This window comes from Lissotriton helveticus, chromosome 1_1 (assembly GCF_964261635.1).
Source record: "Lissotriton helveticus chromosome 1_1, aLisHel1.1, whole genome shotgun sequence".
Taxonomy (NCBI): Eukaryota; Metazoa; Chordata; class Amphibia; order Caudata; family Salamandridae; genus Lissotriton; species Lissotriton helveticus.
Window position 1 is genome coordinate 1056588261 of NC_136057.1, and position 27951 is coordinate 1056616211.

At 45.1% G+C, this 27951-nt stretch overlaps 1 protein-coding gene across 1 annotated transcript in view; it reads right to left on the minus strand.

The window, feature by feature from the left end:
- Positions 1-21972: 21972 nt before the first annotated feature.
- LOC144820752 (uncharacterized) overlaps positions 21973-27951 on the minus strand; it is a 134575-nt gene continuing 128596 nt past the window's right edge. Inside the window, exon 4 of the mRNA XM_078677957.1 lies at positions 21973-27925. Within this exon, the coding sequence (XP_078534083.1) occupies positions 22326-27925 (5600 nt within the window). The 3' untranslated portion in view covers positions 21973-22325. The remainder of the gene's footprint in view (positions 27926-27951) is intronic.

Consider the following 27951-nt stretch of genomic DNA (forward strand, 5'->3'; position numbering starts at 1 on the left):
TTATAAAGGGGAAGAAGAGCAAAAAAAGAGCAAAGCGAAAAATCTTGAGATGATCGACTAGGGAAGTAAAATTCACACAATCAGAACAAATCGTTCAGAGCAATGAACCAATCATGACAAATCAAGAGACAATCCAAAACATAGATGAACATTCCCTCCCATATGAAATCAAAGTGGCGCTGGGGAAAAAACTTTTCAGCACAACAGACAAAGGAATGCCAGGACAAAATAAATTCAGGGGAAAAATAAATCCATTTTTCTACCAAAAATACACATGGAAAGGAAGACCAAATTGTCTCCTGTATTTTGGAATTAATAGACCTATTCCCCTACCACATAATTCCTTTAAATCGTGGGAGAATATTGAGCTTACTTCATAAAATTCATCAACTTCACTCACTCGAAACTTTAGAGGTAAAATTAGTAGCGTTTCCGAATAAATCAAACCTAGCAGCAAATGTGGAGTTTTGGTCCAACGTTATTTCATCTATCATTTTAAAAGAAAGAGACATCCTTCACAAAAATGGTTTCGACATGGCTGAAGTTAAAACAAAGGCTACACAGTACAATAGGTCAAAGGATAACAATGAGAGTAAGATCTACCCCCCCAGCATAACCACGTGAATTGGTCTCCAAAAACTCAAATAAGTACGCCAGAAGGATCCTTAATAATATCAATCAGTGAAGGTGAGCGACAAATTTGGAACCAGGCACGTCGAAAAACCGAACTGCAACTAAAAGAAAACTCATGGTCCTGGATCTCTGGCAATCTGAACAGCAATTAACAGTATAACGCACTAACACTTCCTTTTTAGCAAAAGTAAAAAATTATCTCCTGGAACATTGCTGGGAAAAGCCGAGAAAAGCTAGCCAATATCCTAGAAAAGTCTCCGTCAATTCTTTTATTACAAGAAACCTGGTCCATAGACACTTTCATTCAAAAAAATTACTTTGCGTTCGACATCGCAGCTGAGGCCACAAAAATGGGGTCACGCAAAAGGAGGCCTTGCAATTCTCCTAAAAGAAGAAATCTATTGGGATCTAAAAATCATTGACTTGAGTTTCCAAAATGCTCAGTGATTCAATATTAAACATCAAAACAAAAGTTTGAATACCATCCAGGATTTGCAAATTTTCCATGTTTATATACCGCCGGGACCCCGCTACAACTCTCTGCTATCAAAAATATTTGACAAGATTGAAACAGCAATGGCACATAAAGGCTACCCACCAGTAATAATTGTTGGAGACTTCAATGGGAAAATCTCTAATACCTTTCTGGATAATGATGGAAAATGTGAAAAAGAGCAAACTGTTTTATCCCTAAGCCACTATTCCCAACAAAAATAAAAGCCAATAAACAAGAGAAACTACTACTCTCTCGTGTCACCGCAATAAATGGAGTTATTTTAAATGGTAGAGTAGAAAGGGACATCCAGGCGGCCTGTACTAGATTGGGTACTATCAGTTTATCCATCTTAGGCTATGTAATCTGTATCATAGACTTTTTTCAGAAAGTACAGGGTATATACAAAAGCGATCACGCACCCTTGTCCCTGGAAACAGACCTCTCACTGCAATCTACTACCCTTTGGTCATTAGGCTCTTTGAATGGCCATGCTAATGTAGATCATAAAAACGGTAGGATCATCTGGAATTCTAAAGCAATCGAGAGAATGAATACCGTAATCTCAGCTATGCTTTGAGACTCACTCAATAAAGAAATAAACCCAATAATGAATTCCGAAGAGACACTGTCCACTGTCGTCGCATCTCTTCAGGAATACTCAAACAGGCACAAAAAGAGAAGGAGCCACCCAAAAGGAAAGAACAAAGATAAGAATCAGTAAAATTAAATAGTCTGATTAGATCTCAGATAAGACCGGAAGAAATAAAAAAGTGGAAAAAATTACGACAATGGAAAAAAGCGAGAAAACAGCAAGAGGAAAAAGACAAAAACTGGATAGACATTCAATTGGCACTAAAAAGTAAAAACAGTAAAGCATTTTGGAGCCTACCTGCCAAACAAATGGGTATTAGGAAAACAATACAAGCGTTCCCAGTGTCAGCATTGGCCTGGGAAAAACATATCCATAAATTGTAAAAACTTAACTCACAGAAGGCAGAAAAATGGTACCAGCAGAGTCAAGGGAAGGATCAGTCAAATGCTGACGCAATAGCCTCAACAACCAAACAAATAGCTTACTTTATAAAGGCCGCAAGAACTACAGCAGCAATGGAACCAGATAAGATCCTGATTAAGGCTCTTCAATCAAATCCGGACAAGTGGAGCAAATGTTTATCCCCTCTATTTCTTTACTGATATCCCAAAATGATGGCTGGGGAGTATTGTGGTCCCTATCTTTAAAAAGGCTCCAGAACAGACCCAAAGAATTATCGACAAATAGCCCTACTCGATGCAACAGGAAAGATCTTTGCAGCCTGTGTCCCTGACCATCTCAAAGATTGAGCCTATTCCAGTTGAGCAAATCCTATGTCCCAGGCAGGATTCCGCCCAAAACATTCAGTAACAGACAAGATCGCAATTTTACAACCGATACTTGACAAATATGTTGTGTCAAAATTACAAATTGCATACTGTGATTTTTGATAGGGTAGACAGGCCAACACTCTGAAAGAAACTGGTGACGTTGGGAATCCCACAAGATTTACTCACTCACAGAGTCCAAACAGGGGATTAAAGGGTTTAACTAGACCAATTTTCATGTCAAACGCTCTAAAACAAGGTTGTTTCCTTGCCCTCTTGTTATTCTCTTTATGTAAGCAACTTACCAGAGCACTTTACTCTAGTAAAAGTGTTTCCAGCAAAATTAGCACTGAGTAGTGTACATATTTTAATGTACGCTGATGATATCGTGATGTTAGATCTTATACCGATAGGACTCCAAAGAAACTTAAACGCATTAAGCGGCTATGCAGATGACAACTTTTTAGCCACAAACATCTTGAAAAACCTAAATTTTACCTTTTAGGGGAAAAAAGGATTACGACCTTTTAATTGGACATTGGGGGGAAATCCACTAGAGTTTGTCAAAGAATACACTTATTCAGGTCGGATTTTTGCTCCCACCTACATCACATAGGTCTTCCGGAAATAGACATTTCCAACCTATGCTAGAGGTCTGTCGTATGAAAATTCCTCCCATTTTAACGTATGGTCTAGAGTATATACACAAAAAACTGGCAATTTGTTAAAATGAGAGGAGGGAATTCTCTACGGAAACTGTTAAGAGTAAATCAAGCTGTCCCAGCCCAAGCATTACGCCTCAAACTCTCCTTATCCAGCAAATACGCAAGGGTTATCTCGATTATATTAAGTTGGGCATATCATCTTTTACACGCTGACTCTGGTTCCTTAAGGCACATTTTAAAACTGGAAACTTTCAGAGAAGAGGCGTCGCAATACACTTTTAATAAGAATAATAATGCAGCTTTTAACCTGTCGCACTGCACAGTAGCACTTTTACAAACTTGGACACCAGCACTTTTGAAGCTCTCTTTAAAAGCATCTGACCCCAAGATTAAGTTTTGACCTGGACGTAAAATATGGTCTTCAATTAAAACACTATACAGAATACACAAAAAAACAGACTATAATCCCCTGAGAAACACACATACTTTTAATTAGATCACAGGGTTCGGTGCTGTATTCTCTTACTGAGGTTGGAAATCCTCCCTTTGAAAGTATATATAGCAAAGTGGAATAATTCTGAAAACACAACAGGGCTCTGTGACTTGTGTAAGGGAGGAATACAAGATCTAACTCATGTATTATGTCTGCCCTAACCCAACCCTAGTAGAAGCTCGGTGGAGGTATTTAAGGCCTATTAGTATCAGATACAACGTCTCTTCTACACAAAGTCTAATTAAGCTCTGTAAATCACCACCGGATGAATTTGCCTGTTATCAACTGTATACATTTTTAAAGAGTTTTTTAAAGGTGTTTTAAAGTTTATGATGATAGTGTTTTAAAATGATAAACATTTAAAGCTGACATTATGGCCCATCAGCCTCAGAAACAACGTCACTCTTTCATAAGATCTATCTAAGTTCTGAAAAATAACCACAGGATGAATTTATCTGCTATTAGTTGTATAATTCATAAACGGGTTTTATCTTAAAGCTGTTTAAAAGGTATGATTAAATGTTTTAACATTATACATGCTTATAGCTGATGCTATGGGTATCATTATAAATGTTTTAAAACTATGTTTGTGTATTTGTTGACCTCAGTTGAGGTCTATATCAAATTTGAAAGAAACAAACTGTAAAATGGTCATTAACTTTGTTAACAAAATGATCTCCAAGTTTGTTGCAGTGGCTATTTGATACTTCCACCAGCCAAGGAGTGGCCAAAAGCTTAATCAACGGAGTGGTTTTCCTTAGAAGGGTTTCTACTGTTTTAAATTTTTATCCGCAAAGCAGCCATTTTGCACTGCAAGCTTTAAGTATATTCTTTTAATTTTTTCCTAACAGAGTTTCTCATTTAACAAATAAATTAAATTGGTATTTTATGTAGATTTGTAGTGTGCACTATCACCTGGGAGGGTATCCTGGTGCTAAGCAGGTGTGAATCTAGCTGATATAGGGCCAAGCGAGACTACTCAAAAAGCCAGGTCTTCAGCTTTCTGCGAAATTCAAGAAGGCAGGAGGAGGCTAAGGTATGTAGTGACAGGTTGTCTATGCTTTAGGAGCAATGTGGGAGAAGGCATGACCGCAAGATCTGGTTCTTTGTATGCATAGGATGTGTACATACAGGAGACCGGTCGAGCAGAGGTGTTGGGAATGTTTGTGGACGCAGATCCAATTGCTGTCTAGTGCCTTGACGTGTGGCTGAGGAAGCTGAATTGTGTTTATGTGTATGAATAACCAGTGTAGTTCTTTGAGTTGAGGTGAGATGTGTTCATGGCCTGGTTGGTTGAGAGTAATTCTGGATGCCAAGTTCTGCAGGGTCTACGGCCTCCTGATGAGCTGCTTGTTGATCCCAACGTAGAGGGTGTTCCACAGTATTCCAGGTGTTGATTGGTAAACATTTGAAGATTTTCTCAGTATCTTCAGGATGTGGAAGCATGAGGCAGTGACGGCATGGACTCGGGCAGTGATGTCGAGTTTACAGTCAAAGACAATTCCAAGGTTCTAGACATGGGTATTGAGGGTTGGTGTTGTCTCTAGCTCTGTTGGCCAACAGGTGGAGTCCCACGGAGAAGTTGTCTTGGTGAAGATTCGGACTTTGTTCTGGTCAGTGTAACGCTTCATCAGACAGCTGGTCTTCACCCAGTCAGTGATTTCTGCCATACATGCGGAGAAGTTGTTCCTGGTGCTGGGCATCTAGTCTGTGAGGTAGAGAATGAGTTGCTTTTTATTGGCATAGAAGCGGACAATGTTGTGCGAGCTGATAATGCTGGTCAGGGCGATCATGTATGTGTTGAAGAGTGTCAGGCTAAGGGAGAATCTTTGCCGGACTTCGCAGATGAGGTTTCGTGGGTCCAAGGTGAAGGATGGCTGTCAGGAAGGAACATCGGAGTGCAGTTCCTAGGATTCCGATGCCGTACGCATTGGATGAGGATGCAGTAGGAGACCGTGTCAAACGCTGCAGGAAGGTCCATGAGGATGAAGACTACCCTGTCTTTACTGACTAGGATCATGTGAATATCATTCGTGGAGGTGATGAGGGTAGCTTTACATGCTGTGGTTGGGCTTGAATCCAGACCAAGTGGCACTGTGAAGTTGATGTTTGTTAAGGTATTCGATGAGGAGTCTGTTGATGATTTTCTCCAGTACCCTAGCTGGGTACCTAACAGGGATATCGGGCTGTAGCAGACAAGTTTTGAGGGTTCCTCAGAGGGTTCTTTCAGCAGTAGGAAGACTGCTGCATGCTTCCAAGCACCTAGGAAGGTTGCTTACACGATGGAGGGTTTCAGGATGGGTGTGAGCATGGCGCTGATGGGTAGAACCCCTCTGGAGTAGGCGTGGTGGGGGCAAGGTCCAGATGGAGCCCTAAGTGAATAGGCTTCATGATGGTCGCAGTCTTCTTTAGGTAAAGTGGTTAGTCTAGGTTCTTCGGAGTAGATGGGGAGTCGATTTGCAAGGCCTGTCATGTCCGGTAGTTGTGCTGTATATGGTGGTGATTTTATTGCTGAACAAGAGGGAAAGATTGTAGAATAGTTCCTGGGGGGGGGGGGGGGGGGGGAGAAGATTTCCTTGCTTCTGTTGGTGCTGGCGTCACGGCAATGCGTTTGGTCATCAGGATCAATTGGTGATAGCGATTCAGGGATGACTTGAAAGTACATTATTCTTGCTCATTCCTCATCTGCCGTCCAGCTGTTTGAAGTAGCATTTCATCAGCCTGAGTCCTTCCGGATAACAGTTGACTTGGGGCCTGATCTTGTTGTGATGTTGTGTTTGACAGATGCCAGGTTGTCAGCGCAGGAGGTGATCCAGTTGATGAAATGTTTGATGTCTTAGTGGAGTCTGTTGCTGTTTTCTGGTCGGGGAATTTTAAAGGCAGTGGACCAGTCCTTGTCCCAGACATTGTTCCAGTTACGGTGGGCACATCTGGCGGTGGTTCATGTGCGTTGGAAAGAGGTGCGTATGCTGCACTTGACATGGGCATGTTCTGTCTGGGTGACCGGAGTGGGTTCTTTGGGGTAGTAGGCGCCACTGCGTGGGAGTAGAGAGAGATGGTGAGTGCAAGAGAGCTTGCAGCAGGGCCCTATGTGTTGTGGTGCAGTGCAGCAGCAGCTTGGGGAGCAGTGGCCGGGGCTGAGGGCATGAGTGCGGTAGAATACTTGTAGTGAGAGTAGGACTAGTAGGTTCTTGGCATTTGTTGCAGCCCAGGCGCGGATGGGTGGAGAAAGGTTTGCCTTTGGTGCCTGGTACGTCTTCTCTACGGCTCCCATTAACCACTTGGATGCTAAGGGGTGTGCTAGGAGGACCATTGAATTTCCATTGAAATCAATGGAAACTCCATGATGAGCTGAGCTCGTCATGAGCGTCGAAGGGGTTAAGAAGGTCCTTGGGGAGGAGAGGGAAGCGAGAGAACAGTAAAAAGATAAGGAGTATAGGAAAAGTGCGGGGAAACAAAGGACAGTGCCAAACAGAAATGGCACAAAAGGCACAAAACAAGAGGCACAAACAGAGCAAAGAGGATCAAAACAAAGAGCACAAAATGGAACAAAGAGGCACAAAACAGAGAAATGGCACAAAGCTGGGCAAAATATCAATGACTGCGTGAAGAGAAAGAAGAAACATGACAAGAATACCAAGGCAGGCATAAACTGAGGAAGAATAAGAGAGAGAGAGAGAGAGAGAGAGAGAGAAAAAAATCTAACAGGGAAAGTATGTGGCAGAAGCATGAAGGCGCTGGAGCCAGGTGCAAAATGGCCTTGCCTGGACATACGTACGGGTCAGGTATGTCCTAAGAGGCTAGGAGTAGTACTTGCTTGATGGCTGGCCTGCGCTGCAGTCACCATTAAGTAGGTCCTGGGAGGAGGAAGGAGCACATGGGACAGTGGGAGGGGCTGTGAGGAGCACAGTAGGCAGGAAAGAAGGTGAGCAGGAACACAGTAAGGAGGGCCGAGGAAAGGAAAAGAGTGGGAAAACAAAGGGGAGTACCAAAGAAAAATTGCACAAACAAAGGGCCTTCCTTGGCGAAGGCTATGGGATAAAGAAAAGTTAGGTAAGTTAGGTTACAAAGATTTCTACACTGCATGGCTGCCCCTGTGGCGGGGCGTCCCAGACCCAGGTAACACGTTGTACGGTAGAGGCGCAGCGAGGAAGTGCGATTAGATCGGGAACAACAAGGTTTTTATAGCCTTTCTAAAAGCTAAATGGTTATGAATGCCTCTGATAGACACTGGAAGAGAATTCCAGAGTCCGGATGTCAATGCCTTGAAAGAGCGATCCCCGGCTCTAGCTCGAGCAATGGGGGGGGGGGGGGGGGGTGCAGCCACAAAAAGCGGCACAAGGCAGTTAAGGAGGCTCAAAACAAAGGGCACACATGATAGTAAGAGGTAAGAAACAAGAGGAACAGAAAAGAGCAAAGACAAACACAGAGCAAACGGGTTCCGAAAAGTGAGAAACGAAAGACAAAATTAGCAAAGAGGCATAAACACAGCGGTGGCACAAAGAAGAGCAAGATGTCATTTAATGGTAAGATAGTTCAATTATAATTAGATGGGGTGATGAATAGTATCTGGATCAAAGTAAAAGTCCTCTTTGTCAACAGTAGTGGCATTTCACTTATTTGTAGTATTGAGAAACAAAGAGAAACATTCACTATTCTGAAAAGTGAAAACAACATTCATTTTCAGTCAAAAGAATGGACGAAATTAAAAAATGTTAATTTGTTGAAAGGAGCCTGTGCACAAGTTTCGCTAATGGAGATCTTGTGTAAACGTGTGGGTATTAACATGTTTTGGAGCATGTTTGCGATAGTGGCATAACTCCACACTCTAAACTGAGTGGTCTTCAAGCTCTTCCTCGCTGAAGAATGGCTCTCTTTTTATGTGCTTCCATAGCTCTTCCTACGAAAGTTCAACTTGGTTACAGGTAATCCCGTTGTTGGCAGCTATCGGAAATATGGGCAGGCATGAGAAGGAGAATCTCTATAGTCAATAGTTGATAAATTTACAAAATAAGTCTATTTTAAAAAAAGTTTCTGCGTGATGAAGTGACCGGTACTCATGATGGCATCACGTTCATTTGTACACCACCTATATAACTGGTTGTTACAGTTTTTAAAACAATTTTTAAATGTATGTTAATTTTTCATGTACAATTTCACATTTATTATTATAATGGTATTTTAAATTGTTTGTATGGAATTGAAATGTAATGTTATTACTGTTGGCCTTCTAACCAATAAAATAAATGAATAGTAAAAAACAGTAATTGAATTTGAAACTGGAAATTATAGTCCTCTAAACCCACTACACACAAATATAAGTTTAAATGATTTCAAACTTTTTCATACTGTAAACCAGTTACAAAACACTTAGAAAACACAAATACGAATTACCTGCTGCATGCAATTAGAAAGACAAAACATGGTGTATGAGAAGCATTCTTAAACGGATGAGTTCCCATCCAGAAAAGTTCCCCTATTTAAACTATTTAACCGTTTTAGTCCACAGTTTCTTGGCTGCGGTCTTCACAGAAGCGCGTATAAAGTGTAAAACTTGCCTTAGGGCATTCGTATGGCAATAAGAAGCTAGAGTGACGTAGGCCTGCTAGTTTGTATAAATGAGTCTAATATTTGAACTGGAAGATTTAGGCAGCAGTCAGTGGAACAAGAAACAAGCATCTTTACTACCTTTTAGTCAGGATTGAAACCTGTGCCCTCACAAAGCTGAGCTTACACATAGGCTACAATTTACTTCACACTTTCGGATGAAAAAGAGTGCCGCAATGGACCTTTGACCTAAGAATGATAAAAAAAAAAAAAGACCTGCACTTCATTATATTCTGTTAAATATGAAAGTGCTACAGAGCAAGGAAGGTAACACAGAAATGCGAACTAAGCTGGCTGATTAAGACAAACTAGCACAAGATGCATAACAAATAGAATCGTTCGATCACGTTAGGGGTATCCAGTTCCTTGCTTGACATACATTTTTTTTGCTACTGTCTGAAATGTTAAGTTAACCGAATCTGTAGAAAGTTTCTCAAACAAAAATCACCATAACTAGGGGCGTGGCTACGCGGCCGTGAGCAATGGCCGCAGTTTGAGACGGCTCTTCCTATCCCGCGGCTAATGACCGTGACGAACACCCTCTCACAGTGGCCGACGGAGCAGCTGACGGCCCCGGGCAAGCTCCGGTGCGAAGTTCGGAGACCAGGATCCCCGTAAAATAGAAGTTTCGCCGGTCGACGGCTGGGACGCACAAGTAGTGGACAATGGCGAACCGGGCGCGCTGATCGGAGCGCGGCTCTGCTCGGCCTTCGGGGACCTCCGGGCGCCCCCTTCCCCCCCACCAGGTGACAAACAAATAGGGGCTCGACCCCTGCAGGGGCATAAGAGGCAGAGCGGGGGGACCGGGAGGGCGGCTTCCTGATCGTCGTCGCCGGAGGTTGCGGTGGCAGGGGCCTGGAGCGGGCCGAAATTTAGGCCCCGGCTTTGCGGCCTACCGGCGGAAGACAAAGGGTTTCAGAAGAGAAGCCGCGGCGGATCTAGCGACAGAGAGGGGCGCAGCGGGACGGATTACCCGCTATCGCTGAAACTACACACGGTGCAGGCCCCCCACCTAGGGTGACCAGAATTTTGAGGCCAAAAACTGGGACATTTCACAGGAATAGAAGAAGGACTACAATTTTGCTTCAACCAGTGAGAGCGCTCCTCGGCAAAGGATTGCAGAACAGGCAGTAGGAACCTAATTGAAGTGCAGTGTTTAACCCAGTAGCTTGCCTGTAAATTGGATTGCTTTCTTGAAACAGCTGCTGGCTGCCCGGCTTTGTGGGATGTGGCGAACACCTCCCACCGTTTTTGGTCGACCCTCTCTGAGAACAGGGACATGAGCTGAATTTTTTTTAACTTTGCTGGGACAGCTGGTTGAAGGCAGGGACCGAGCGGGGACGCCTGGTCGCCCTACCCCCACCGGCCGGGGCTCTGGGACTGCTTCATAGAACATTTTTCTTATACCTGGACAGCGCGAGTGGAGCGGCCCTTTCTGCAGCGCCTGGATCTGCTGCGGAGTCGGGGGACCTTTATGGACACGTTGTGCGCTGACTGGAACCTTTCCACCGCCTTTCCCTCCTGTCTGGCTTACAGGGCCAGCCTTAGTAGGGGCGCACACGACCGGGACTATTGGATACTGATCGCTTGAGGGGTGCAAACGACCGCGTCCCAGCCCCACAGAGCTTGGGGGCACGTGGTGAGTCCTTTGACAGATTGCTGGACACGGGACGGACCGTACCCCGAAGACTCCAGTCTTGGAGATAGGTGCTGAAGCGTTGGCGCATCCCTTCCGGAGTATCTCAACGGTTGGCCTTTCGCTTGGGGGGTGAGAATGGCGACGGGGGCAGAAACTCCAAGAACACCGCTCAGGCGAGACTGTCCAAATATGTGTGGCAACGGGGCGGAGAAAAAATCGATTCGCCAAGAGCGGACAAGAATGGCGTAAAATGATCATCCCCCCAGCCTAAGGAACCCACGCTCCATGATGTCCTAGCAGCCATTGGAGAGATGCGTACGTCGATGGACTCAGTAACGACGGAAGTTTCCTTACTACGCGCCGATTTTAAGCAGACAAATGAGAAAGTGAGAAAACTCAAGGTGGTGACGGCGGCTCTCCAGGAAGACACTTCTGAGTTCCAGCGCCAAATGTCCAAGATGGAAAAAAAAAAGGCTCGTATGACGCAGCAGCTGGATGAATACGAAGGGAGGGCCCGTCGCAACAACATAAGAATCCTTGGGGTCCCGGAAAAAATGGAGGGGCCAGCGACGGACCTGTATGTGGAGGAGCTGTTCACGAATCACCTGAAACCTAAGCCGCTATCTGCCTACTTCTCCATAGAACGAGCCAATAGGGTGCCGGGCGGGAGGCCTAAAGTCGGGGCCCCCCCAGACCAATAATAGCCAGAGTCTTCAATTTCCGGGACCGAGATAATATCTTGCAGACTGCCAGGTCGGGCCCCCCATTGAAGATCGATAACTACGAGGTCTCCTTCTTTCCGGACTTCACAGCTCGTGTCCAGGCGCAACGACGCAGCTTTCAGTCAGTGAAACAAGAACTGCGTGGCAGAGACCTTAAATACGCGATGCTCTTTCCAGCGAAACTGAGAGTCGAAAGGGACGGTAAATCATGGTTTTTCGATTCACCTGAGGCAACCTGGGACTGGCTGGAAGGTTGGACTAAGGTCAGTGACAAGACTAGAAGGCGTAATGGCGCACCGGAGAGGGGGACTGGAGATAGGTCGGAGTCCACAACGATGGGGGCTGAGCCGGGGGAAAGCGGCCTGTCTGAACAGGAGTGAGAGGCCCCAAAGACCTTCCAATGGACCAACCCTGATGAACTTTGCAAGTATCAGGGGGGGTGAGCTGTTGGCACGGGCGCAGGTGGCTTTAGGCATTTGATTATCAGGGTTCCGGGGTTTGTAACGTGGTTAATTGCATTTACTTAGGCATGTTATGGTGATTTTCTTTAGGCATATAATTTCGATTGCAGGCTGTACCGAATTGTTAGCTTGATACTCTGCAGCGGGGGAGGGGAACGATTCATCTCTGCGCAATCACTATGGGTTGGGAATGCATAGGCACTCTGCCGGGTTAGGGGGTGGGCAGTTCGAAGTCCACAGGCAGGGGAGCAGGGAGGAGGGGAGTGAGTGGGATGTTTCAGAGGGAGGGTGGGAAAGTGGTACTAGTGGTGTTGACTATACTGCACATGTGCGGATTCAGATTGCAATGTTTGGGGAGGGGAGGGGATGGTTGCACTTTGTTTGGTGCTTTGGTTCTGGACTACACTTCAAGGATACAGGTGAATACATGGTGGACGTAATATTCAGTTCTCGAGGATGGTTTGACTATGATGGCGGAAGAGGTCTTGGATGAGGTGAAAACATACGACACTGCCCCGGTCATGGCTCCTGTGTTCCCCCTGGACCTGATTTCTTGGAATGTACGTGGTTTGGGGGACAAAATTAAGAGGGGCTTGGTGTTGCAATATGTGTGCAGGGCAGCCCCAGCACTGGTACTGCTCCAGGAAACACAATTGGTAGGTTCGACATGTAAGGCTCTGGATCGATGGGGATATATGATGGTGGCGCATTCTGAGTTCTCCTCTGGCTCCAGAGGGGTGGGTATCCTGCTGCGTAAGCGATTCCCCGTGATAGTACATCAGGTGTGGAAGGATGCTCTAGGACAATTTGCAGCCATCTCCTGCTCATGGGAAGGTCGGAGATTCAATGTGATATCAGTGTACATTCCACCTGCCCTGCACTCAGTTGCTCTCCCCGCCCTTAGTGCATTTCTACTGACACTACCAGAGGGCGAGCTTATACTGGGCGGCGATTTCAATGCGGTCCTTGATGAGGGTCTTGACCGTCACCCTAGCAGGCCGACAGGAATGCATAAGGCGAGGCCGACAGGCTATGTAGAGGCCATGGGTCTTACAGACGGATGGAGGTTCAAACAACCCGGGGAGCGAGGTTACACCTTTTATTCTGGGGTACATAATAGTCTATCATGTGTTGACCACTTTTTTGTCTCTGCAGACAGTTTACCCCACATACTGGATGTAAAGATAGGCCCTAGGGGCATTTCGGATCACTCCCCTATCACCATGGTGTACTCCTCTCATGTAAGAGCTCGGAGACGCATCTTCCCGATCTCGCTCCATCACTTGCAGGTCCCCAAAGTCAGAAAGGACCTAGTTATGGCCACGAAGTGTTACTTCCAAGAAAATGTTGCCTCCGTGGACTCACCTGGGGTCATTTGGGAGGCGTTTAAAACGGTGATAAGGGGCCAGGCGATAGCCTCCATAGCAGGTCACAGGCGAACTATGCAGGAAGAACTGGTGACGCTAGAATTAGACCTGGAAGTTATACAGACCGACCATGATCGCGATCCCACTGAAGAGCTTAAGCGTCAATTACGTCTTAAACAGGCAGAATTAGCTGAATGTCAGAGAGTGCAGGTCAGACAACGTCTGCTGCGCACCCAACATATCATATACGAGGTTGGGGGTAAGGCAGGAAGACTACTGGCATGGCTAGATAAGAAGGACAAGGCCCGGAGGACGATAGCACAACTTCGCTCCCGTGAGGGCGTACTGTACACTTTCCCTGCGGATATAGTCGACACTTTGGCCAATTACTATGAAACAGTTTACACTTCTTCCTCGGGTATGTCCTCTGCGGAGGCGCAAACCTATATTAAAGATATCCAAATGCCCTCTCTCGCGGATGTTGACGCTGCACTTCTAGAGTCCGACTTCACTAAGGAGGAGGTCGTGGGTGCTATTTACTCCTTGCAAACAGGTAAGGCTGTGGGGCCAAATGGGGTCCCCATAGAATTTTACAAGAGCGTTTTGGATCAAGTGGCCCCACATCTGCTACGAATGTTTGAAGACAGTTTGGTCAAGGGGGAACTGCCTCGAGATCAACGCACGGCTACGATCATAGCTATACCAAAACCTGGTAAACCCCCGGACGAATGTACATCATACCGTCCTATTCCACTGTTGAATGCAGAGGCGAAAATACTGGCGAAAATGATCGCCGTGCGACTGACCCCGCATTTGGAGACTCTGGTGCATCCGGATCAATCCGGATCCATGCCCAACAGGAGCACTGCTCTAAATTTGAGAAGAGTTTATGCGGTGATGGCGCAGATATCAGTTTTGTCAGAACAGGCTGTGATTTTGTCCTTAGATGCGCGAATGGCCTTTGACATGGTCGAATGGCCGTATTTATTTGCGGTATTACGTCATCTAGGCTTTGGGCCAAAGTTTTGTGCTTGGATTAAACTCCTGTACACAAATCCGCTCGCGCATGTAGTGGCCAACGGCCATATTTCCAGGGATTTTAGGCTAAGCCGCGGTACGCGTCGGGGGTGCCCCCTGTCGCCTCTGCTTTTTGCACTGATTCTGGAACCATTGGCAGCCTGGATACGGTGGGACCCCATGATGAATCCTGGGAGGACCGCATATCGCTGTATGCTGATGATATTCTCCTCTACTTGACTCTCCCCAGGCGTTCTCTCATGGTTCTTCTTGATCTCTTTAAGATTTTTGGACCGGCCTCCGGTTACACTATCAATTGGTCCAAGTCGGTATTATTTGTCCTCAAAGGCCCCCCACCGATCCTCCCGAACGACTGCCCTCTGGTGGTCACCGACGGCCCCTTTAAATATCTGGGGGTATGGGTTACACCGAATCGGGAGATTTTTTATCACCGCAACTTCCAACCCCCACTTGAACGGTTTCGCACGGATGTGAGGCATTGGCATACCCTACCGCTAACTCTGTTAGGAAAAGCTGCGTTATTTAAAATGATGACATTGCCGCGATTGCTCTATATCCTGGAAAACACTCCATTTCTCGTGCCTCACAAATACTTTCAGTCCATAAACGCCCTCGTTTCTGGACTACTATGGGGGGACAAACCGGCACGCATTGCCCGACAAAAGTTAGTAAGAGGATGGTTTGACGGAGGCATTGCGCTCCCGGATGTCCAGTTGTACTATTGCGCATCTCAACTAAAGATCATAAATCACTGGCTCCACGCCCCACAGACGGAGCCCGCGTTCAAGGCAGATAGATTTGACCTAGGGACCGGAGGAGTGATGGCCGCACTTTATGATCCTCGAGGTGTGACGGCCCTGCAGAGCCCCACGGCTCACACGGTGAAGCTTTGGCACGCGGCATCGGCTCGTCTCAAGTGTCAGAATACGATCACGCAGATGACGCCACTTTAGGTATCGCGTCGCCTCGGCCGTCTCTGTAATAGTAAGGGATTTGAGGCCTGGGATCATATAGGTATTTCGACAATTGGAGACCTTTATAGGACGGGTAAAATCCTCACTTTTGATCAACTAGCGGCCCAATTCACTTTGGCAGAAACTGAACGTTTCCGCTATTTGCAAATCAGTCATGCTCTTAGGTCAGTGCTGCCGACTGAAGGTAAACTACCAGATTCCACACCTTTAGAGTATAGATTGCTTTCGGAACACATGCTTAGCAAGGCGACCTCACTGGTCTATCGTAAGTTAATTAACAATATGCCTGACCCCATGGCCAGACTTAAGACCGCCTGGACTGCGGAACTAGGTGATTTTGACGAATCGGACTGGCAGACCGCGCTTTCCTCGCCTCAGGAGGTCGCTGTATCGTCCAGGCTTAGACTGATACAATTAAAAGTCCTGCACAGAGTCTACTACACGAGGGTCACATTACATAGGATAGGGAGATCCACACACCAGTACTGTTTGAGAGGATGCGGGGAGGCGGGGACGTTCTACCACACTATCTGGGATTGCCCATTGATTGCTGAATACTGGTCCAAGGTCATGCGAACAATATCTCAAGTGGTTAATGTTTCGCTGCTCCCAGAGCCGCGTCGTTGTCTGTTGAACGTTTGGGAGCCTAATGATTTAAGCAACTCGATGCAGAACTGGGCAACGCTGGGTATTGTGTATGCTAAACTAAATGTGGCCAAGGCCTGGGGATCCCCCGTGTCACCGGCGCTCAGAGACTGGAGTGCGGATATGGACTCTTCGATGATTGCCGAAAAGGGGGTATATCTAAACCGGAAATGTCTGAGAAAATGGGGGAAGATTTGGGGAGCCTGGAATGAATACAGAGGGTATGTCTGTGAAAAACCTCAGATGGAAAGTGATACTGATTCGGAATGATGGAGAGGGAGGATGGGTTAATCTCGGAGGAGAGGGCTTGTGACGTATAGATATCAATGTTGTAATAATGTTGCTTCCTCGTGCTCAATTGAAATGGCCGCTATGTATTTCATATTAACTGTGCACGATTGATGAGTACAATGTAAACCTTGAAAATGTCCATTGTTCACTTTATTAACAATAAAAACAAATTAAAAAAAAAATCACCATAACTACCACAATGTATCGACTGCTGAGTAAACTGCAATTAAGTGAGTGCTACCAGATAAACTAGGTGACCCAGTTGAGCTCTGAGTGTATACTCCTCATGCAATTTATCTGTAGATGAATGCTCATCACGCACAAACCATGATGTCAGTCCTTTAGGTCTAAACGCATCGCTTCAGCAATCATTCAGCCCCGATCAATGGACATTTCAAATATGTATGTCATTCTTATGTTTACTGTTTCAATGGAAAGTATAATCTCTTAATCATTTGTCACTTGATAGGTAGGTTAACACATTTTCCATTTTCTATAAAGTGCATCGACGTATAGAAATTGTGCAGACCTTAAAAACCATGTTAGTATTTTCTACAAGTGAATTGAATTTTGAATTTAAAAACATTTATATAGCGCGCTTTTACCACGCGGTTTCATGGCGCTTTTCAGATTGCGAGGGGACAGCAGGAGCGGGGAGAATTGATTAAACTGCGAAAGCTCGAGAGAAGAGTAAAGTTTTCAGGTTCTTTCGAAACACAGTGTACGAGGGTGTCATGCGGAGTTCTGTAGGGAGGGAGTTCCAAAACATGGGAGCGAGGACCGAAAATTTTGTTCCGCCCGCCCTTTTCTTTTTGAATCGGGGAATGGTCAAAAGGGCCGTGTGGGCGGAGCGGAGTTCTCTGCCCGGGATGTAAGGCTTAATGGCAGAGCAAATGAACTCCGGAGCGGTGCCCATTTTGGCCTGGAAAGTGAGGCATCCAAGCTTAAACAAGGCTCGCTCCTTCACCGGCAGCCAGTGTAGTGCCTGCAGTAAGGGGGATGCACGATGAAATTTGGGTAGGCCATAGATCAGGCGGGCAGCCTGATTCTGCACTAGCTGCAGACGGTGGATGGCATAGGCCGGTGCGCCATTGTAGATGATATTACCATAGTCAAGGCGCGAGAGCACCATTGCCATCACTATGACCTTTAGGGCAGGGAGGGAAAAAAAGCGGGAGATCTTCCTGATCGTTCGGAGGGAAAAAAAGCAAGAGGAGATGACCGAGCTAACCTGTGAGTGAACTGAGAGCAAAGGATTAAGGAAGATACCAAGGGTTTTGACTTTGGGAACAGGGAGTGTAGGAACACCAAGTGAGAGGGGCCAGTGGGACGGGGACCAGGGACTGCAACCACCTCCGGTCAAGACTAGCTCCGTCTTGTCCGGATTGAGTTTGAGGTGGTTGCAGTTCATCCAATCCTGGATGAACAACATGACGGATTGGACCTTCTGAAAAGATGTGGGGGAGTGGGAAAGATTGAAAATTAGCTGGAGGTCATCGGCGTAATTAAACACCGTGACCTCGAGCTGCTGTAACATAAAAATGAGAGGGTAGATGTATAAATTAAACAAAAGGGGGGAAAGTGAGGAACCTTGGGGGACCCCACACACAACCTTACGGGAGGCAGCAGTGAACCTAGCTAAATGAACTGCCTGAGCCCTGTCCCTCAGGAAGGACTCAAGCCATGCGAAGGCTAGGCCCTCTATGCCCGTCGCCCTGACACGGGTAAGGAGGATGGAGTGGTCCACCGTGTCAAAAGCGCAGACAGATCCAAGAGGATGAGGGCCTGCGGACGATTGGTATCAATGCCCTCGCGTAGGCTGTCCATCACTGAAATCACCACCTTCTCCGTAGAATGGCAGGGCCGAAAGCCCGCCTGCCGGGGGGAGAGGCAGTGATTGGTTTCTACATGGGTGCTCAGGATGCTGGTTACATGAGTTTCTAATACTTTGCCCAGGCAAGGTAGGAGGGAGATGGGGCGGTAGTTGGAAGGGGATGAAGGGTCAGCACCGGCCTTTTTTAAAATAGGAATAACAGCTGCAAATTTGTGAGGGGTGGGGACCAATCCATTGCTGAGTGAGTCATTCAGAAATGTGAGAGGTGGAGTCGGACATGTTAGGAAGATTTCTCTCAGGATGTGAGCGGGGGCGAAGTCCAGGGGAGAACCTGACTTCACCCTTTGAAGCAGAGGAAGGAAAGTGGCATTGGTCAAAAGGGGAATGGAAGTCAATTTAGAAATAACAACGGGAGGGGAGGGATTGATGAATGTGGAGGATGGAGGGGAAATATTAGCCTTAATCTTTGCGACCTTTTCAACGAAAAAATCGTTGAGCAAGTCGCAGAGAGATTGGAAAGGGGGAATCGAGGCCGTAGCTCTGTTAGATGAAGCAAGCTCATGCACCGTTGCAAAGATTTCTTTGGGTTGTGACTCCGCTGCCAGTATCCTGTTGGAATAGAATAAGGTCTTGGCAGCAAGGATGCTTTGCTTATATTCCTTGAGCACAGAAAGGTAGATTGTTTTTTGGGCGGGACAGTATACTCTTCTCCATGCTCGCTCTGCTCTGCGCGCGGCCAGCTTCTTCTCCTTGAGGTCAGGGGTGAACCAACCGTTAGCAGCATGGGCTCGCTTAACCGTGATCCGCCTCAAGGGGGCAAATTCGTCACCTGCTTGGGTCAGCCAGTTGTTAATGGCGGCCAGTTGTAAAGGGGCGGCAAGGCCGGAAAGGTCAGGACTAGAATTGACATGGGATGAGCAGAGGGATGGCATGTCTGCTTTGCCCCATTTTCTGACCCAGGTATTCTTGGGGAGAGAAGGCTTAATAACTGGGGCTAAAGCGAGGGAAAAGGAAATTAAAAAGTGGTCAGACCAGGAGCAGGGTGAAATGTTGGGGGGTGTAATGGGAATGTTCAGGGTCCAGACCTGATCAAGGGAGTGGCCTTGCACGTGAGTGGGGCTTTGAACGTGGGGGGTGAAGTTAAGACTGAGCATAAGATCAGTAAACTCTTTGGAAAGAGGACTTTCAGCAGGGTCATAGGGCCAGAAGTTTAGGTCGCCTAAGACTAACACTGACGAGTTGCTTACTACCAGTGTTGCGAGAATGTCTTGGAGGCTGGAAACAAAAGTAGGAGTAGGGTGGGGAGGACGATAAATGATAACAGAGGTTAGGGGAGCCGAGTTAGAACAAGAGCGGATTATTAGGCAGTCGACTTCAGGAATAGGGGGGTAAGGGAGGATCTGGAAATGAAAATCTGTGAGGGCTATCAAAGCCACTCCCCGCCTCTTCTGTCATCCGGGCGGTCCGCACGGATGATGGAGTATGAGGGAGGTAGCGCAGCTAGGACATTAGGCAGAGAATCGGCCTTGAGCCAGGTCTCCGTTAAAAACAGGAGATCTGGTTCGTGAGTATCGATATAATCGAATAACTCATACTGGTGGCTAACAGCCGATCTAGTGTTTAAGAGCGCGGCCTTGGTTTTAAAGGCTGGAGTGGGAGGGGGAAAAGACACAAAAGGGACGGAAGGGACAGCGCAGGGCACGGGGACAACTCCTAGTGTGATTACAGGGGGGGGTGGAGGGTGGGCAAGAGTAAAGACCTAAGTGTGTGAGTAGTTTGGAAACAGATGGGCAGATGGAGCCAGGGGTCCAATACGAGAGGAGAAGAGGAGGAGAGTATGTCAGTGAGAGGACATGGGGGGGTGCCCCTTGCCCCGGCCAGCCGCGGACGGGCGCAAACGGGCTGGACTCTGGCGTGACTCCGGCGCGCCCGCTGCGCTCGTCCGCTGCGCTGACACATGGGGGATGTTTAAATGGAGGAGCAGCGTGGGGGGAGTGGCGTGGGTGGGGTTGGGCGAACCAGCCCAAACCAAGATGGCGGCCACTGCCGCTGGGAGCCTACGATGTAATCAGCTGCCAGCCAGCCCCGCAGAGCCCCTAGGAAGCCAGGTAGAAGATTAAAATACCTGTTGATGTTCAGTGCAGGTTAGACACAATAAAAGAATCACAGTCTCAAAAAGCGTGTCACCGCTCGCAATCAGCGTGACAGCGCGCTCGGGTTAAAAGTACAATAACGCAGCCCTCAGCTCCTGCTAGCAAGCCCACTGCCACCGGGCTGCTCGCAATAGAGCGTCGGAAATGCTCCTAAATGGAGGAGCAGCGTGGGGGGAGTGGCGTGGGTGGGGTTGGGCGAACCAGCCCAAACCAAGATGGCGGCCACTGCCGCTGGGAGCCTACGATGTAATCAGCTGCCAGCCAGCCCCGCAGAGCCCCTAGGAAGCAAGGTAGAAGATTAATATACCTGTTGATGTTCAGTGCAGGTTAGACACAATAAAAGAATCACAGTCTCAAAAAGCGTGTCACCGCTCGCAATCAGCGTGACAGCGCGCTCGGGTTAAAAGTACAATAACGCAGCCCTCAGCTCCTGCTAGCAAGCCCACTGCCACCGGGCTGCTCGCAATCACAAGTTGTGGAAGAATTTCAACAGTTACAGCATCTGTCGAGGTGAATAGGACTACATTATCATTCTAGGTAATATATTTCCAGTGCAAGCCTATCGTATGGTTCTACTTTTGGTTGATGAGTCATTGTTAGCACACACTTTCATGGTTCCTAATAATACCGACTTTCCAGTGGGAAGTAGTGCGCACAGCATATTTCTTTCAATTTTCGAACACGTATTTCTGCATTTTTAAGTTGTGTTTAGATTTGGCATTGAAACTACAGGAGGAATATAAATGATATTGTGGTATAAAGGATATTGTCTTGTACTAAACAATCTTCAGAATCGAATTCGCTGTCACAGGTGTACACATTAAGCATCGGATATAAATGGACTGCTTCAAAAGTCGAGCTTAAGATCTTGTCGATAATATGAGGCTTGTCCCTATTCTACTCTACAGTCACAGATTGCATCTTCCGGTATTTATACCTTCTATGCCTTTCAAACACAGCAAGAAAGCATCGCTGGAGACAGACACTTCAGTGCAAAATGTTTTAGCAGTTTACTTTTCAGTAGTTAGCCCTACAAATTCTAAACAGATAAAGTCAATATAGGCCTATGCAATTTGGTGTGGTGTAGGACTCTAGCCTCTGGCACTGAAAAAGGTGATCTGTGTTCTGTTTGTCTCCTTTGAGAACAGCAAAGGAAGGCACAAACTATGTGATCTTCTCCAGTTACAAGTGGTAGCATTACTATGACTATTTTCCCTCGGATTTGCAGTGAGCCATTTTGTAGAGCTGCTATAATGAGTTGCCATTTCAACCTATCTGCAGGAGATTTCAGTTCCAATTTCTAAGCTACTCTTGCTCATGCCCCTTTATGTTCCATCATACTTTCTAGGGTCCTTATATTTATTTAGATTTTGAAACCTGTTTGTTTCTCTTTTGGCAGGAACAGTAGTTTCCTGGTGATTCAACAATATTTAACAAGGTTCTCTATTCAGTCGTGTGCAAGCTTGTTCAATTATGAAATTGCATCCATATGTTTCAATATTTCCATATTTAAATTGAATATCTGCAGCCAGGTCAACAATGGCAGACATGAGGGCACGGTTAAATTACATAAAGCACAACTAACACACTGCTCATGGGATGCAATATGGCTTTATATTATAAAACCGTAGCATAAAACCGAAAAGTCATGAATAACAGGTACTTTATATATTGAAATCTATTTTCTGTTTTGTCACAGCTTTCTCCACCTCCAAAATGTATTTCTAAGTCCCCTCTCCTGCCCAAAATCTATACTCTTGCACAGCATTTTTATCAATGTTTTTACTCCAATTTCATCTAGTATCAAACATGGGTTTGGTGATTTGTTTAAAAAATTAGACTCTTTGCTCCCCCTGGGTCCTAATCCTCAGGAGTCATGAAAGAACCTGCTTGGTCATCTGGAGCAGTCACATCTTCATTTGATTTGCAAACAGAATGTCATTTCATTTTATAGAACCAAATGACTTTGTTGTATCCTCTCCCTGGAATTCTCAGAAACAGCAACTTTTTTCTGATAGACTTTGTTTGAACAGGTTGTGGCCTCTCCAGAGTGTGTTTCCAGATGTCGGATTAAGGATGATAATCGACTAAAACTCTTTCCACATTCACTGCAAAGACTGGATTTCTCTCCTGTGTGAATCCGCTGATGTTTACCTAGAGTTGAGGACTGAGTGAAACTCTTCCCACAGTCAAAGCATGTGTAAGGCTTCTCACCTGTGTGTGTTCGGCGGTGCATAGTCAGGTGGGATGCACTCTTGAAAGCCATATCACATTCACTGCACTTGTGTGGCTTCTCTCCTGAGTGTATACGTCGGTGTGCAACTAGCGAGGACGACCAATGAAATTCTTTACCGCATTCTTGGCATACGTATTGTTTCTCTCTAGTGTGACAATCTTTATGTTTGTTTAACATTGATAAGCGTGCAAAGCTTCTCATGCATTCAGAACATGTGTATGTTTTTTGTGCTGTGTCAGTTTGTGGGTCTCTTTTGAAGGTTGCAGAGTTATTTATGCTTCCCTCATTATTCTTGTCCATGCATAATTTCTTGTTCTTGTGGGTTCTTTCATGCATGCACAGTGATGAGCTGTACTTAAAGATCTTATTACATTCCTTACATTTGTATGAATAACCAGCTGTGTGGGTTTTCTGGTGAATCTGAAGATTTGAGATCTGATTAAAACGTGTATCACATACATTACATGCATAAGGTTTCTCCTTATGTGTCTGCTGGTGTATGACCAAGGCTGACGACTGGCTAAAACTTGCATCACATTCATTGCACTTATACACTTTTTCTCTTTCATGTATACGCTGATGAACATACAGGGATGATGATCGGCTAAAACTCTTCCCACACTCACTGCATGTGTACGGTTTTTCCCCTGTATGTATTTGAAGATGTCTGGCAAGGGTTTGCGTTTGGCCAAACGTCTTCCCGCATTCATTGCATGCATACGGTTTCTCACCTGTGTGTTTCCGTGTGTGCATGTTTAAATGTGATAGTCGTCCAAAAGCCATGTCACATACATTGCATTTGTAGGGCTTCTCTCCTGTGTGTATTCGTTGATGAGCAGCCAAGTTTGATGACCAAATGAAACGTTTTCCACATTCCGTACATGCAAATGGTTTATCATCACTACAAGTTTGCTTGTTAACCACTAAGGCAGATACCTTGTGAACATTGACATCATTGTCACTGTTAATGCAAAGATCTGTCGCTGTGTGAGTCCTTTGGTGAATTTTCAAAGTTGACATGTATTTGAATATCCTCCTACATTCATTACATCTGTAAATACTTCCATCTGCATGAGTTTTCTGATGTCTTAAAAATGTCGAGTTCTGGCTAAAGCGCTCCCCACATTCAGTGCACTTATATGTTTTTTCTCCTGTGTGAACACGCTGGTGTGAAATCAAGGTAGGTAGTCTGCAAAAACTCTTCTCACATTCCCCGCATTTGTAAGGTTTTTCACCAGTGTGTATTCGCTGGTGTCGAATTAATGATGACGACTGGGTGAAGCACTTTGAACACTCGTCACATGTATAAGATTTTGCTCCTTTGTGTGTTCGCTGATGAGAGTTTAGTTGTGATAACTGACTAAAAGTCAAATCACACTCATCACATTTGTAAGGTTTTTCCCTTCTATGTATTTGCCGATGTGCTGTTAAATTTGACAACAAACGAAAACTTTTTGTACATTCATTGCAAGGATATACCATCTGCCCTGTGGGATTTTCCAGAGGGTCAGCGTTGGCAGATGTCTGGATAACACTCTTACCATTGGCACTGTTAGAACCCTCCATTTTTTCTACTGTGTGACTTTTTTTGTGCACCTCAAAGGATAGGCTGTTTTCAAATGTTTTGTCACATTTCGTGCATTCATATGAATGTTTTTGAGAGTGGATTTCTTCATGGTCTAAGAGATCAGACACCTCACTGAAACATTTTCCGCATTCACTACACTGATAAATTTTCTCCCCACTGTGAGTTTGCTGATGAGTAGTTAGTGAAACTGCTTGGCTAAAACTTTTCCCGCACTCATTGCATGAGTGTGGCTTCTTATCAGTGTGTATATGTCTGTGCTTGTTGAGGCTGGATGACTGGCTAAAACACTTACCACATATATCACATATATATGGTTTCTCTCCTGTGTGTACTCGCTGGTGCATGATCATGTGTGATCTGCGGTTGAAACCCATGCTGCAATCCTTACAGATGTACCTTTTGCCTCCAGTCTCACTTTGTTGGTAGCTTAGAAGAGATTTGTTTCTAGAATGTATGCGCTGATGTTTCACAAGGTGTGAAGAGCGCTTGAAATTCCTTCCACAATCATTACAAGTAAAAGATTTCTCTTTTTTGTGTCTGCGCTGATGGGACAAAAGGGCAGATGAGGAAGTGAATGTCTTTCCACATTCACTGCACAAGTATGGTTTCTCTCCAGTGTGAGTTCGCCGGTGTTTGCTTAAGCTTGAAGACTGGGTGAAACACATACTGCAGTCATTACATTTGTATGGTTTCTCACCTGTGTGTGTGCGCCGGTGCAGAGTCAGGTGTGTAGAACTAATGAAAGCCCTTCCACATTCTTCACACTGATATGGTTTCTCACCTGTGTGTATTCTCATATGAGCTGTGAGGTTTGTTTGCCAGCTAAGAGACTTTCCACAGACAGTGCATATGTGTATCTTTTTTGTCTCAGGGTCAATGCCTGCAAGGAGCGCATTGTTATTGCTTTTCACTTTATATCTCCTATGAGATTGGAAGTGTTTGACCAAATTCGACCTATATACAATTTTCCTTTTAGATTGTTTCAATGTATTCTTTTTCTGCAACATTTTATGTGACATGTGGAATCCCTCATGTTTTTTTAAACTTGTTTCATGAATGAAATGTTTCCCACAATGCTTGCAAGTATAACTTCTTTCTTTGTTGTGTTTATGTTTATGGTGTACTATACTTGATGACTGCTTAAAATTCTTCCCACATTCATCACAAGAATAGGGTTTCTCTCCAGTGTGCACTCGCTTATGTCTCAAATGGCCGGATAAGTCTGTGAATCTCTTTCCACATTCACTGCATGCATAAGGTTTCTCTCCAGTATGTATTCGTTGGTGTGTTACCAAAGATGTTGATCGGGTAAAACTCTTTCCACATTCGATGCATGGGTAGCATGTTTTTCTCAAGTGCATTTGTTTGTGCCTTACCAGATATACTGAATCCTTGAAATTCTTTCCACATTGTTTACAAAAAAAGGTTGGTTTTTGGGAAGAAAAATCTTTATGCTGGGTTTCCTTCTCTAAATCAGTTTCTTTGTGTTTTAGGCTTTCTGTGGTCAGAGTGGATAACATTAGTAGTGATTTTTCACATTCATTACATAAGTGATCCTCATGGTGAGTTTGCATGGGTTTGGTTGAGGTAGACAGTCTAAAGGTTTTCCCACATTGTTTGCATTTATACGATGTCTCCACAGTGCTTGCTTGTCGGTATACTTTTCGATGGGTTGAACTGATGACTGTCATACAACACTTATTACATTTGTATGGCTTCCTTCTTCTATGTGTTTGCAAGTGTACTGCAAAGTTAGACTGCCAACTTAACATCTTTCCACACTGAAAACATTTGGCAAGTTTTCCTGTTTTGTGTATTTTCCTATGTTGTACCAAAACAGATCTACATCGAAAGGTCCTCATACAGTCTTTACATTTGTACCTAATTACTGCTGGTTTCTCAGGCCTGCAAGTATGTTTAAATACCTTAATATAAGAACAGTGATTATGACGGTGTCTGCCATCATTACTGGTAATTGGTTGTTTCTCTATATGTCTTTGCAGACTTCTGCCGGTGCTCAAAACCGGCTTAGCATTTTTCCCACCTTCATCACAAGCATTCTGTTTCTCCTTCACCTCTGCCTGCAGGTGCTGTGTTTGGGCTGGACATCCCCTTAATCTTTTTTGAAAGCAGGTATATGTGTCAAGTTTTGATCTCAAGTACACATATTTTTGTTTCATGAGGGAAGAGATTAATCGATAATTCTTCCTACATTCATTGCATGGATTACTCGGCTTTTCATGTACTCGGTGGTGCATCTTTCCGCTTTCATCATAAGTGATGGATTTAACTTGGTCTTTTGATTTAGATTCTGTACGTTGGGGTAGACTTATGTGTGTAGCATGTTGGGAAAAAGACGGCAAGAAAGCAGTTCTATTGATGTTTTCTTTCACACATTTGGTAAACTCTCCATAATTAAGTCCTTTGTGACTTTGTCTGTGTCTTCTTAAGGATGTCAGTTGCCTGAAACCCTTCCCACATTGTTTGCATGTTATCTGCAATCTCCGATGTATTTTCCGATGCATGATTAGATAGGATAACCTGACAAAAGCCCTACCGCATTCAGCACATTTATAAGGTTTGAATCCTAAATGGATTTGCTTGTGCACTGCTAAAGAGGAGTAGCATAAGAATATCTTCCTGCATAGAGAACAAAGGAACTGTTTTGTTCTTGTATGAACTACCTGATGTTTTATCAAATCGAATCTACTTTCACACGTTTTTCTGCATTTTGTACAGTGATGTGCACCGGCCATTTTAGTATCAAATTCATGGAATCCTGGATGCTTTGTAAAATCTAAATAGAAATTAAAAGAATTCCCTCCTTTGCTGTGTGTAAACAAGTTACCTTTTAAGATGAATTGCTGGTGCTTTTTTGGAGATAATGAAATGATCAAACTCCGGCCACATTTACTGCATGCAAATAATTTCTTCCTTGCATGTATCAACTGGTGCTGGGCTAAGGCTGACAAATCACTGAATTGATCTCGACATACTATACAGGTATACAGTTTCACTTGGAGGTGTGACCGTTGGTGTGTCCAAAGAGATGATGACATGCTAAAGGACCTCCCGCATTCACAACATAAATATGGTTTCTGTCCTACGTGAATTTGCTGATGCCGGTTAAAATTTGATAAATGTCTGAAACTCCTTCCACAATAGTTGCAGGTATAAGGTTTTTCTAATGAGTGCATTTGATGGTGCGAGTTCAGATGTGGAAAGCGTTTAAAAGCTAAGTCACATTCCTTATACTGAAAGGGGTTTACACTTAAGTGGGTTTGATGGTATGCAGCCAACTTTGTTAACCAACCAAACCAATTACCCCATTCAATACACCTATATGTTTTTCTCTGTATAGAAATAGCCTGGTCTTTAGCAGCAGCTAGCTTCTCTGACGCCATTACAGTAACGTCGCTGCGTGACAGTTCCTCTCTTGCGTCGGACATTTGCTTTATTCTTATGGATGATTTGCACTGCAGTGTCTTCTTAAGTAAAAAGCTGGAGTCTTGTTGTTGCTTAGGGGATGGTCTCCGTTTGCGAGCAGAAAACTGAATGGGGCTTCCTCTGCAGACGCCAAGTTGAACATCATCAGTGTATGTAGGGGTTTCATGCTTGTTCAAACTGTTATTCAATATTTTCAAGCATTCAACTTGCAAATTATTTTTCAGTACTTCTCCTGAGAGCATCTCATTTGGTGCAGGTTTTCCAGCAGTTGATGTTTCTGTTGGTTTGAAAGAAATTAGAATT